The following is a 13,304-nucleotide window of genomic DNA, read 5'->3' on the forward strand; positions in this document are numbered from 1 at the left end:
TAGCATCTGACAATGTCGCCCAAAACTTCGGGCAATACGCCGTTTTGCCAAACGTTCCCTTGATCGACCTGCCGGGATTTCCAAGCTGAGGAACCTGCGGGTGAAGGAACCTGCTGTGCCGGGAATTAAAAGGAAAGGCTCCTCCTTCAACCTCAGCCAAAGCCGGTCTCGCTTGTCGACCTTGTCGTTGGAATATGCATCCGTCATAGCCGCGTAGATCTTGGCAGCGTTTATGACAAAGACATTCATCTACCCATGGTGTTCAGCAAGTTTACTCATGGCAAGAAACAAGAATGAGAGGCTAAGAGTTGCTTCCTCGCACCCGCGTCCAGTGCCTGCCCTCAACTTATTAAGCCCTCAACCTTGCCTTGAGCAGGTTCCACTTAGATCCGAATGTCGGCGTTGCCGCCCATTCCCCGTGCGTGATGAACTCGACGTTGCCGGGCGAGTAGAACGATTCGAACAGCTTCCCCATTCCCTGGTCCAGCTCCAACCAGAGCCCTCTGTTGCCTCCAAGATTTGCTTGCTCCCTCTTAGGCTCCGGGGAGTCCTCCTGCTGCTCGCCGCTGGTACTCAGCTCAAAGTGTCTGGGTTCTCCTCGACCTCGATGCTAAGCAGTTTGAGTTTCACTCTTCTCGCTAACTCCAACAAGGCTCGCTTAACTCTCGTGGTCGACATGATACCTCCTCCGCACAGCGCTTACATCTCCTTCCTCGAGAAGCAGCCTGAGCTCAGGCTTGACCTCGACTTGATCAGCACTCTGAAACTACCGCGTGGAAGTACTTTCCTCGTCTTGAAAAGCTTTTCTCTTGGCACGAACGTGTCGGCTGCATGCTCGACTGTAAAAGTCTGACGAGGGTCAGGAGCAGCCCTTCCATCGCTGAACGAGACCATCGTCTGCTCGCAGCTGGCTGGTGATGGGCAAGTCAGAACCCACTCCAGCTCCCTCTGCTGCAGGACTCCCTAGGACCCTGGACGAGCATGCCAAGGAGCGGCTGTACCTCTGCGGCGACGAGAGATTGCGAGACCAGTTGAAACACCTCTGCGATCTGAGCCGTGTTCTCTTGACCGAATTGCTGCACATATCCGAATTGGTTTTACAAAGCAATCGTGGGAACCTATGTATCATTCAAATACCCCTACACCTCCAAGTACCGTAGCGCCTCTACATGCCCTCCCTCCTTCGCCAAGTGCGCGCATGTCCTCCCGTCCTTGGCCAGTTTCGCCAGCAGCTCCCGGCCCCCTACCTCCCCCAGGTACTTCAGCGCCTCTACATGTCCTTTCTGACTTGCCCAGTGCGCGCATGTCCAGCCTTCATTGTCCTGCTGGGCCAGCAGCTCGCGGCCCCCTACCTCCCTCAGGTACTTCAGCGCCTCTACATGCCCTCCCTCGCCCGCCTCGTGCGCGCATGTCCTTCCGCGCTTGTCCTGCTGGGCGAGCAGCTCGCGGCCCCCTACCTCCCCCAGGTACTTCAGCGCCTCTACATGCCCCTCTTGACTTGCCCAGTGCGCGCATGTCCAGCCATCGTTATCCGGCTGGGCCAGCAGCTCGCGGCCCCCTACCTCCCCGAGGTACTTCAGCGCCTCTACATGCCCTCCCTCGCCCGCCTCGTGCGCGCATGTGAAGCCGTCCACGTCCGGCTGGGCCAGCAGCTCGCGGCCCCCTACCTTTCCCAGGTACTTCAGCGCCTCTACATGCCCTTGCTTGCTCGCCAAGTGCGCGCATGTCCTTCCTTGATTGTCCGGCTGGGCCAGCAGCTCGCGGCCCCCTACCTCCCCCAGGTACTTCAGCGCCTCTACATGCCCTCCCTCGCCCGCCTCGTGCGCGCATGTGCAGCCTTCGTTGTCCGGCTGGGCCAGCAGCTCGCGGCCCCCTACCTTTCCCAGGTACTTCAGCGCCTCTACATGCCCTCGCTCGCCCGCCTCGTGCGCGCATGTCCTTCCTTGATTGTCCGGCTGGGCCAGCAGCTCGCGGCCCCCTACCTCCCCCAGGTACTTCAGCGCCTCTACATGCCCTCCCTCGCCCGCCTCGTGCGCGCATGTGAAGCCGTCCATGTCCGGCTGAGCGAGCAGCTCGCGGCCCCCTACCTTTCCCAGGTACTTCAGCGCCTCTACATGCCCTCCTGCGCAAGCCAAGTGCGCGCATGTCCTTCCTTGATTGTCCGGCTGGGCCAGCAGCTCGCGGCCCCCTACCTCCCCCAGGTACTTCAGCGCCTCTACATGCCCTCCCTCGCCCGCCTCGTGCAAGCATGTCCTTCCTCGATTGTCCGGCTGGGCCAGCAGCTCGCGGCCCCCTACCTTTCCCAGGTACTTCAGCGCCTCTACATGCCCTCCTGCGCTCGCTAAATTGGTACAATGTCTTCCTTGTGGACCTGGTTGTGCCAGCAGCTCGCGGCCCCCTACCTTTCCCAGGTACTTCAGCGCCTCTACATGCCCTCCCTCGCTGAGTAAATGTGCACATGTCCAGCCCTGATTGTCCGGCTGGGCCAGCAGCTCGCGGCCCCCTACTTCCCCCAGGTACTTCAGCGCCTCTACATGCCCTGCACCGCAAGACAAGTGCGCGCATGTCCTTCCATCAATGTCCGGCTGGGCCAGCAGCTCGCGGCCCCCTACCTCCCCGAGGTACTTCAGCGCCTCTACATGCCCTCCTGCGCTTGCCAAATAACAACATGTCCAGCCTTCATGGTCCGGTAGCGCCAGCAGCTCGCGGCCCCCTACCTCCCCCAGGTACTTCAGCGCCTCTACATGCCCTCTCTCACTTGCCCAGTGCGCGCATGTCCTTCCTTGATTGTCCGGCTGGGCCAGCAGCTCGCGGCCCCCTACTTCCCCCAGGTACTTCAGCGCCTCTACATGCCCTCCCTCGCCCGCCAAGTGCGCGCATGTGAAGCCGTCCATGTCCGGCTGGGCCAGCAGCTCGCGGCCCCCTACCTCCCCCAGGTACTTCAGCGCCTCTACATGCCCTTGCTTGATCGCCTCGTGCGCGCATGTGAAGCCGTCCATGTCCGGCTGGGCCAGCAGCTCGCGGCCCCCTACCTCCCCCAGGTACTTCAGCGCCTCTACATGCCCTCCTGCGCAAGCCAAGTGCGCGCATGTCCTTCCGTCTTTGTTTCTTGTCGACACATTGGCTCCATGCTTGACAAGCATTTGCATGCAAAGTTTGTATCCTTGTCTGGCTGCCACGTGCAATGGCGTGTCTCCGTTGCTCAAGGTCTCCGTCACTTTCCCTCCTGCCCGGCAGATCATCGGTATCAGGTCTGCCTGCCCCTGCCGCACTGCCGTGAAGATCGGAGACTCCAGCTCCGAGTCTTGTTCACCTCCCCAGATCCCTTGCATTTTGCAGAACTGCTCCGCCAGCCTCTGCCCGTCTTGATCGCCCGTATCGCTCAGTGCTCTGCGATGCAAGTCTGATATCTTCGTCATGTAGAGATCTTTCATCTTTTGTGCTGCAAGTGCCTCACATTGAAAGTCTCCAGTACCGTCAAGCCAGAAGTTGATCTTGTTCATCGCCATCTCCTTCAGTCTCGTCGCTTCTCCCATGGCCTGTACGTAGTTTTCATCGACGTTGTACCAAGCTTCGCCCCGCTTCTTGTATCTCCTCACGATTTCTTTGATTTCTTCCACAATCGACGCACGCAGGTCGTGATGATTGTTCATTATCACATCCAAGGGTGTATCTGCCATCCGATCTTTGACTCGCTGCGACTGCATCATGTCCTCCAGGTCTCGCCCGATCTCTTCCTCCACGTTCTTCAGCAGCGCCATGAACAGCTGCTTCCGCTTCCCCAGAGTCTCCTCTATCGTCGAGCACGTCAAGTTCGCGTTGATCTTCAGCGGCACCACCCGCACCAGCATCCCGTCTGTCTCTTCCACCCGCGGCTGCTTCATCACCTCCAGGTACGACAGCGGCGGATACAAGATCTCCTTCTCCTCGGGGTACTGCGACAGCAGCTCCAAGTCCGCTCCCCGGTCGATGGCCCCGCAGCTGATCTCGAACACCGTCGGCAGCGAGCCTTCCTTGGCGTACTGCAGCGCCACCTGCCTCTCCGTCGACGTGCTAAGCATCCCGTACTCCACCCCCCCTGACACCCCTCGCGCGTCCTCCTCCACGAACCTCGCCGGCATCCGCACGCCCTTGAGCCCCCGGTACACAACCCGCGACGAGGGCAGCCTCGTGGTCTTGGACAGCTTGATCACCCCGCTCACCACGCAGTGCAGGGTCGTGACGTACTTGTTGACCTTGTGCGACTCCGGAAGTCGAAGTACCGCGTTGTACTTGTAGTACATGGGGCCTGTCAACCGCGTCTGTCAGCTCTCGTCGCACCTCTACGCGTCTACACGTCTCTCATCCTCTACCTGTGTAGAGCAGCAGCGCGACGACTTCCTCCTCCCGCAGCCCTGCTTGCTGCACTCGCTCCTCCGCCATCAAGCCCTCCACGTCGCGGATGCGTCTGATCCCCTGCGAGAGCTGCCGCCGCATGCTCGGGTCTGTCACGGCCTCCCACTCGCGCTTGGGCGTCGTGACCTCGTTGTGGTTGGGCGGAGTGAACGGCTCCTCCGAGTCCTTCCTGTGGCAGTGCTCGTCCTCTAGCCCCTTCCACAGGTCTATGCTGGGCAGCCCGATGCGCTCGATGAGGCCCCCGTGAAACTCCTCCAGCCTCCCGAAGATAGCTTCCTCTCCTTCCTCGATCGAGAACTTCGCGTTCCCTCCCTCTGACCTCCCTCTTGACCTTCTCGCTGATGCTGCCGATCTTCCTGAAACTGCATCCGATGACGTCACCTGGACGGCTTCGAGCACGTTTGCGATGCGTCTACCGCACGCCTCCTTCGTCTCCCTCGCTAGCAGCCCTGACAAGGGAGACCTCGGGCTGCCCCCGCCGATCTGCTCTGCGACCCTCCGCAGCACGTCAGGCCGGGCGAGCATGTCCTGCTTGTACGCGAGCTCCCACTCCCTCGCGATCGTCCTCATCGACACTACTGCATGTCTCAGCGAGACGCGCGAGGAGGTCGGCCGGCAGGTTGAGACCCAGGCAGAGCTCGCTCACTCGCCCGTGACCTGCCGTCATGTCCGAGTCTTGGGAGCGACTGAGGTACAAGACCTGGAGCGTGTCGCGCATGTCAGGAGGAAGCGTCCACCGACCTGAGTCTGACGATGACGAGTCCTCGCCTTGTTTCGCCTTGCCTGACTCGGGGATTGAAGCTTCTTCAAGCTCATGCAGCTGCTGTAAACCGACCTCAGAGTCCGCCTCAGCCTTGTCTGCTGGTCTGCTCTGAGCTTCTTGCGCGCGTTCGCATTGACTTGGGTTTCTCTCCTTCAGCTCGTCGGGTTGATCTCCCTGGTCTAGCGATAGCTTGACTAGTGCTTGCGCCTCCTCTCCCTCGATTTGTCTTCTTCTCTTCTTCCTCTGCTCGTCATGTAGCCTATCGGCCTCTCCTTCCTCTGGCTTTCGCTTCTCCTTCTCTTGTCTCTTGCTTGCTGTCAGGCCTGGCGTCAGAGTCGCCTGCTGCTTGTCGTGATCATCCCTTTCATGCCCATGCCCATGCCCATGCTCAATCCTTTCATGTGCTGACGTCATCATCACTTGCTCGCTGGCCTCCTCGTCTCGATGCTTCCTCCTCTCGTCTAGACTATCCGACCCCACCTGCCCTCATGCGTCAGACCCTCATACCTCACGGCTACATGTACATCCGGCCCTACCCTAGAAGCCGAAGCCGCAGACGAGCCGCCGGTCGTCAGTCTTCTTGTCTTGTTGCTCTCGCCTGCGCATGGCTTAGACGATCGTAGTCTATCGCCTCTACCTTACCTCCCCCTTCCTTCACAAACGCCTCGAAGCTTCTATACCCTCCAGGCCTCTCGCACTCCTCCAGCCCTCGGAAACCCTCTCTCAGCTCCTCGCTCCAGCCCTCCTCGCACTCCCTCCAGTCTGCCCTGTACCCGTCGCTCCTCACGACCCAGCCTGTGCTGCTTATCCACGTCCTCCAGCCCTCTAGCTCTTGTCTGTCGTTCTCTTGCTTGTTGTGATAGTATTGGAGTAGACAACAGTGCAAGAACACGCTGCTCAGCTTGGTCATCTTCAGCATCATGACGTAGCTTCTGACATGAACGGCTCTGTCCAGCACATAGAAGTAGAATAAGACCTCCTGACCACCTCCAGGCATCATCTCTTCTCGAAGATGCTCTTCGATCTTGTCCATCCCCTCCTCCCATGATACCGACGGGTCCAAGCACCCATCGATCACCTTGCTCCATATCTCCAATGCTTCATCTCGCTCATCGGGGTCTGATATCACTCTGCGCATCTCCTTGCTGATCGTGTAGTCCAGGATCGCAATGAGCAGCTTGTCGTCCGACATGCTGCGACCTGTCTGACTTGCCTTCCATGCATCGAACGACGGCGACGAGATCTTGTTCCGTCCAATGTACTCCAGCACGTCCTTGACCAGCTCGGGGCCTACGAGGTTCTTCTTCACCTTTGTCAGGAAGTTCCCCAGCAGCCTCCGGGTAGAGAACCTCGTGTCTTCGTATCGCAGGAAGTTCATCAGCACGATCGAGCACACCCTCCACCGCGGACTATCCGCTCGCAGCTCTCCAAGGAAATACTTCACCGCCTCCATCGCCCTGTCTCTGAAAGACTCGGCGTCCTCAGGGCTGTAAGCCAGCACGTACGTGTCTGCCTTGGACGTGTCTGTGAGGGGAGGATAGCTCGATACGACATCCTTGGCAGCATGCAGTGCAGCTGTACTGCTCCTGATGTCTCTCAGAGCCTCGCCGTCGCTCACCAGGCAGAAGCCTTCCGGAATGTCACCAACGTTCATCGATACACAAGGTTGAAACTCCTTGCATCGTCTTTCACAGTCTAGTAAGACGCTGTCAAGCGGTCTGTTGCAAGCGAACATCCCTGTCCCTGCATCCAGAAGCGACCGAAACAGCTTCGACTCGTCGCTTGCTGTCTTGCCCTTGCCGCATGTCAGCAGCAGAGTCCAATGCTTGGGCAGCGCCTTTACTTCCGGATCTTGCGGCAGACCTTCTGACACTCCCTCGATCTTTTCCCGACAAGCGTCTATGACCACAAGCACTCTCGGATGATATCCTGATACGTCTTGCTCGAAGTCTCTGAAGATCTTGAAAACATCCTTCATTGACAGCATCTTATCACCCATCTCCCGGAATGATAACTCTCTCACTTTCTTAACGTCCGTCGGTATCAACATCTGATCCTTGCTCCTTGACTCGTAGATGCCATGGCCCGCGTAGAAGAAGATCACCAGCTCCGGACACGCTCCCTCTAGCTCCCTCAGACTACTTCTCAGGCACCCCTTCATCGCGGACAAAGTTGGGTTCGAGCTCAAGACCGAGTGACACTGCGGGAGTGAGCAGAGCTTCTCATGCAGCTCCGTCGCATCCTCCACGGCCCTCGCAAGCGGCTTGAGCTCTCCCTGGTAGTCGTTGAGCCCCATGCACAGCCCGTACACCCGAGGAGGCTCCAGGAAGATCAAGTCTGCCTCGAAGCTCCGCTCCGTCCGACTGTCCTCGAAGCTCTGGGAGCGATACGTCGACTGAGCTGACAGAGCGCTAGCAACACATCGAGTCACTTCCGTACCCTCCTCTCACGCCCTCCTCCTCTGTCTACGCTCTTACCTGTTGCGCCTCGAGAAGCTCTCGTCCGCTCTACCTCCCTCTAGAGCAAGCGCTATCACTCGCTTGACTAGCTCCCGAGCACCCTCGTCGTCACCGCCTCCTCCCTCGCCAAGCAAGACGGCTTGATCCGCCTTGCGTGTCTCTTGTCTCCTGCTGCTGTCAGAGCCTCTCCCTCCTCTCCTCTCTATCGCCTTCATCCTAGCACGAGTCAAGCTCCCGCCTGTCGCCCGGCCCGAGACAGCCTCGTCCTTGCTACGAGCCCCCCAGCTCTCTGAGGTCATGACGTGCAGGCAGAGCTCGTCATCCGGCCGCTCCTCCTCTCTGAAGCACAGGAGCCGCTCCAGGAGCGAGTCTTGGCCCTCCAGGTCGATGATGCTGATGAGGCGGGTGGTCTTTCGTTGCATGCCGGCGTAGAGCTTGTCTAGCAAGCGCTCGGTCTGAGAGACTGGGCTGCTGCTCCATGCCTGGAGGTCTGAGAAGGTCTTGAGGAGAGAGTCAAACCTCTTCTGCACGTATCCCTGCATGGCAGGCTTGATGCTGCTGCTCACTTCGTCTCCTTGCTTCCTACCCGCCATGCTGCCGCGCTCACAGGAAAGGTCCCGGAAATAAACTCCCCGGGCAGCTCCCCGGGGGTGGGAGGTATGTGTGGGGAATGTGTGGGTTGTTAATTGGGAGATTATGGGTTGTGTAGGTAGTGGGTGGGTGGTTATCTGATGGGTGGGTGGCTCAAAAGGTGTAACGGTTGGATTGTTTGAAATAGCTGTGGTAACATTTCGAATATTGTACAAGGCTTTGAAAGCCTAAATTGAACCTGCCGGCCCTCTCGACTCTCTCAGTGATAGTCCTCGATGAGAGGCCCGGTCCGACTTAATCGGAGCGAGTGCCGGGCCCGTGAGCTCTGAGGCGGACCTCTGCCTGCACTTCGTACGTCATGCCGGGGCAGGGAAGACGGGAGGGAGAGGGAGATGCGAGAGAAGGAGAAGAAGAGACAGAAAGAGAAGAAAGAGAGAGAAGTGAGAGACGATGATGATGATGAATCAGAGAGATAGTAGTGAGAAGCGCTGGCATCTGATAGTGATTGAGCTCTGTCGATAACCGGAACCGACGTTTCTAAGTTTCTGCTTCGCCAACGCAAGAAAGAATGGAGGAGGAAGTGGGAGACGTGATCTTGACGTGCGACATGGAGGCAGCCGGACCTCTGAGACTGAAGATCGACAGCTTCGAAGGAAGCAAGGAGGACCTGACCAGCGGCATCCATCCAGAGAATGCAGAGAGTCTCCTCGCCAACCTGTTTGTGGAAGCTCAGATCATGGAGGGAGAGACAGCGGTGGGTCTTCCCTCCCGCACATGCTACACATCCTACGGGAACCAGTGTCGCTGGAACGACCTGCTGACCTTCAACCACGTGAGGTACTGGCATCTTCCTAGGGACGCCGCCGTCCACCTCACGCTGCGGGCGCTCTATGCTCCGAGGAAGTACGTGTCGCTGGGGGAAGCGTCGTTCAGGCTGTTCAGCAAGAAAGGACGGCTGAAGAGCGGGAGGAAGAAGATCCAGGTGGAGTTCTACCATGGCAACGAGACGACCATGGACGCGCAGCAGCTGTCGCCTCCGCCTCACGCGCTGAAGAAGCATGGAGGAAGCGTTCCGAGCATGGAGAAGCTGGAGAAGCTGATGCAGCGGTACGATCGCAACGCGATGGAGCGAGTGCCATGGCTGGACGTGCTTGCCTTCAGGAGGATCCAGCAGCTCAACAAGGACGTCGGAGACGGGACTTGTCGCCCGACCATCACGGTTGAGATGGAGAGGTGGGACCGGACGGTGATGTACGGGGTCAGGCCCTACACGCAGATACCGAGCGGAGGGAACTCGCTGCTGCCCGATCCTGAGCTCGGGTGCGACAACCCCGTCGAGCACAAGCATCGCAAGCTCGCGCGATCTCTGCACAGGGCTCACCAGGACCGCAACCTGCAGCCTGACGCGGAGGAGAGACGGCAGATAGAAACTCTCCTCAAGGCCCCATGGGACTGGGCAGACCTGACAGGGGTGAAGATGAACGTGGAGCACAAGGAGCTGCTGTGGCGGTACCGGTTTGCTCTGACCAAGGAGAACAAGGCTCTGACCAAGTGCTTGATCTGCGTGGACTGGAATGACGAGGAGGAGGCGGACCAGGCGGTGGATCTACTGCAGGAGTGGCAGAAGCAGGTGACGATCGACATCAACGACGCGCTGCAGATGCTGTCAGCCGCCTTCACGCACCCCAAGGTGAGGGAGGCAGCGGCGAGGAGAGTGGCGATCGCGGACGACCAGGAGCTGCTCGGCTATCTGCTGCAGCTGGTGCAGGCGCTGCGATACGAGGGAGGAGGAAGGGAGGGGGGCGACAGCCTGCTGAACCTGCTCATCGAACGAGCGAGCAACAACCTGGAGATCGCCAACTACCTCCATTGGTACATCTTCTGCCAGCAGCTGGTGGAGGCGGACGGGAAGGAGGCGCGGGGGCGGCAGAAGCACTATGAGCGAGCGCAGAGGAAGCTGATGAACAAGCTTGAGAGCACGGAGAAGGGGAGGTCGATCATCACGGTGCTAGAGCAGCAGCACGACCTTGTTACCTTCCTGACGAAGCTCGCGCAAGAGATCAAGAACATGAGAGACAGCAGGCAGAGGAAGGTAGAACGACTCAAGTCAGCCCTGGCCTCGACCCACTCGATGATCTTCGGGTCTGCCGGAGGGTCAGCGGGAGGAGGAGGAGGAGGAGTACGTCTCAACATGAACCCCAACATCATCGCTGTCGGTCTGCATGCGGAAGACGCTGAGGTGATGGAGACGAGGAGAAGGCTCTGTGTTGTCATGGCGGTCACGAGCTGGTCGTGAGAGTGTGCTGCTGCTCCCTTGCTCTTGTCTTGATGACGCGCAGCTCATGGGCTTGCAGGTCTTCAAGAGCGCGATGATGCCGCTGGGGATCTCGTTCCTGACCAACACGCCGCAACCAGACGTGAAGGCGGCTGATCGCATCCAGTACAAGTATCGCATCATCTTCAAGGACGGCGACGACCTCCGTCAGGACCAGCTGGTGTTGCAGATGCTGAGGCTGATGGACAGGTAGGCGAGAGATGCTGGGATGAGAGGGGTATGAGGGGGGTCGTCAGCGGGGGAGAGGAGGAGGGGGATGAGTTGTTGCTGTCTTGTGCTTGTGACTGGACAGTGTCAGGGAGCTGAAGAACTCCGGACTTGACCTGAAGCTGACGCCTTACCGAGCGCTTGCGACGTCGCCCTCGACAGGTAGAGGAGGGGGAGGAGGAGGACGAAGAGGAAGAGCGAGAAGATGAGGAGAGAGAGAGGGAGGAGGAGGTGGAATGAGGAGGAAGCAAGTGGAGACTGACGGGGAGGTTTTCTGTCAGGGATGGTGGAGCGGGTGGACTCATACCCGCTGTCAAAGATTCTAGCAGAGTACGGGAAGGACATTCGGATGTAAAGGAGGAGGAGGGACGACGGAGAGGGTGAGAGGTGTGGTCAGGTTTCTTCGTCAGCACCATCCCGATCGGTCGGGCCCGTTTGGGATCGCAGCGGAGGTAGGCGATGAAGGAGATGAGGAGGAGATGAATGTGCTGGATGAGGGAACTTGCGATGATGATGAGGGACAAGCTGACGAGACATGTAGAAGACGATGATGGAGGAGGAGGAGGAGGGCGAATAGGATATGGATGAGGAGGACAAGGAGAACGATCAGGAGGAGAAGCGGTTGATGTCGAGGATCAACATGAGGATGGAGGACTCGATGACAACGAGGATGAAGAGGGAGAGGGAGATGGTCATGACAAATGAATAGAAGAGAATGATGATGATGATGATGATGAGGATGATGATGATGATGAGGATGATGATGAGGAGGAGGAGGAGGCTGATGGTGACGTTTTGTTGTTGGTGATTGAAGGGACGATGAGCAATCAAACCCTTCAGCCTCTTGACAAGATGTCATTTGTGCAGGTGATGGACAATTACGTCAAGAGCTCAGCAGGATATTGTGTCGTCACCTACTTGCTGGGAGTAGGTAAACTCGTCACAGATGAGAGTGACACGTCATGGTGGTGGGGGGATTGAACGTTTGCTGATGTCCAGGAGATCGTCACTTGGATAATGTACTTCTGAGCCCAGGTGAAGATGACGAGAGAAGGAGAATCCGCAATCGCCATGTGCAAACCATCACGGAGACATTTTGATCATCATCATCATGTCAATCATCATCATCATCATCATCATTATCATCATCGTCATCATCATCGTCATCATCATCATCATCATCATCATTATCATTATCATCTCAATCATCATCATCATCATCATCATCTCAATCATCATCATCATCTCAATCATCATCATCATCTCAATCATCATCATCATCTCAATCATCATCATCATCTCAATCATCATCATTATCATCATCATCATCATCATCATCATCATCATCATCATCATCATCATCATCATCATCATCATCTCAATCATCATCATCATTATCCTCATCATCATAATCATCATGGTGTTTCAATGATCGTTTCATCAGGAGGGTATCTCTTTCACATTGACTTCGGATACATCCTCGGGCGAGACCCGAAACCTCTTCCTCCTCCCTTCAAGCTCGTCAAAGAGATGGTCAACTCCTCCTTCACCCCGCTACCTCCTCCTCCATCTCGTCCTTATCTCTGCCAGTGACTGCCTGCTGGTGGTTGTCGACTTCTCCCGCCCTTCCTCTTCTGCCTCCGCCCTTGTCTTTGCCATTCGTTTGTGTATGCTTTCCTTTCTACTGCTGCTTCTGTTTTGCTTTCCTCTCTCTCTTTGTCTCTGTACTGGTTGCCTGTGGCTCTAATCTATGTTTCCCCTCCTCTCCTTGATCATTTCTTCTGTTTGTTTCTTCCACTCTCTCTGTCTCTCTGTCTCTCCGTCTCTCTGTTTCTCGACTCACGTCGGATCAGGTCGACGCCATGGGCGGGCAGCAGAGTCAGTATTATCGTCTCTTCCAGCAGTACTGCAGTGAAGCCTACATCATCTTGCGTCGACGAGCGGAGTTCTTCATCAACCTGATGATGCTGATGAAGGTGATGGAGACGAAGAGGAAGGAAGAGGAGGAGGAGCAAGAGGAGGACGAGGACGAGGAATGAGAAGAAGGGGCAAGAGAGAGAGCGAGGGAGCAATAGTGGTGTAGTAGTGGGTGATAGTGGTGTAGTAGTGGGAGGAGGAGGACAAGGAATGGAACGGACGAAGGCGAGGGAGAGAAAGAGACGGAGGAGAAAAGAGATCAGCGGGCAGAGAAGGAGAGCGACTCAGAAATGAAGACGAGGACGAGGACGAGGACGAGGACGAGGACGAGGAGCAGGAGCAGGAGGATGTGAAGGGACAACGAGGGACCTCTTGGAGCCGAGCATGACAATGATGATGAGGGAGAGCGAGACGGAGGAGGGATCGATCACGATGGTGATGGTTGAGTCTTGTTGCTGTGCTCACAGCTTGTCGATGATGTTGCTCGTCAGCGTCTGCCTGACTGACTCTCTCTCAGGACGCCAACATCCCGGACATCTCAGGGGTGCCAGGAAGGTAAAGACTTGCTGCTGCTAGACGAGAGGTCTTGTCACGTGTCGTCGCAGACCTGAAGACCCTGAGCGACAACTGTACAAGG

General features: G+C 57.4%; 3 protein-coding genes across 3 annotated transcripts; 1 reads left to right on the plus strand and 2 right to left on the minus strand.

The window, feature by feature from the left end:
• Positions 1–1,139: 1,139 nt before the first annotated feature.
• On the minus strand, positions 1,140–3,332 carry GUITHDRAFT_78192 (hypothetical protein; the record flags this gene model as incomplete). The annotated part of the gene is made up of 1 exon (XM_005824219.1): positions 1,140–3,332. The coding sequence occupies one exon, from the start codon at positions 3,330–3,332 to the stop codon at positions 1,140–1,142; it is 2,193 nt and encodes a 730-aa protein (XP_005824276.1).
• A 546-nt stretch (positions 3,333–3,878) lies between these two features.
• GUITHDRAFT_78222 (hypothetical protein) lies at positions 3,879–4,283 on the minus strand (the record flags this gene model as incomplete). The annotated part of the gene is made up of 1 exon (XM_005824220.1): positions 3,879–4,283. A coding segment is annotated over one exon (405 nt), but the record flags the coding sequence as incomplete, so codon positions are not given.
• A 6,393-nt stretch (positions 4,284–10,676) lies between these two features.
• On the plus strand, positions 10,677–11,683 carry GUITHDRAFT_43586 (hypothetical protein; the record flags this gene model as incomplete). Its single annotated transcript, XM_005824221.1, has 5 exons — positions 10,677–10,732; positions 10,842–10,912; positions 11,032–11,101; positions 11,148–11,202; positions 11,618–11,683. Coding segments are annotated over 5 exons (318 nt in total), but the record flags the coding sequence as incomplete, so codon positions are not given.
• Positions 11,684–13,304: the final 1,621 nt, after the last annotated feature.

This window comes from Guillardia theta, assembly GCF_000315625.1.
Source record: "Guillardia theta CCMP2712 unplaced genomic scaffold GUITHscaffold_97, whole genome shotgun sequence".
Classification (NCBI taxonomy): domain Eukaryota; class Cryptophyceae; order Pyrenomonadales; family Geminigeraceae; genus Guillardia; species Guillardia theta.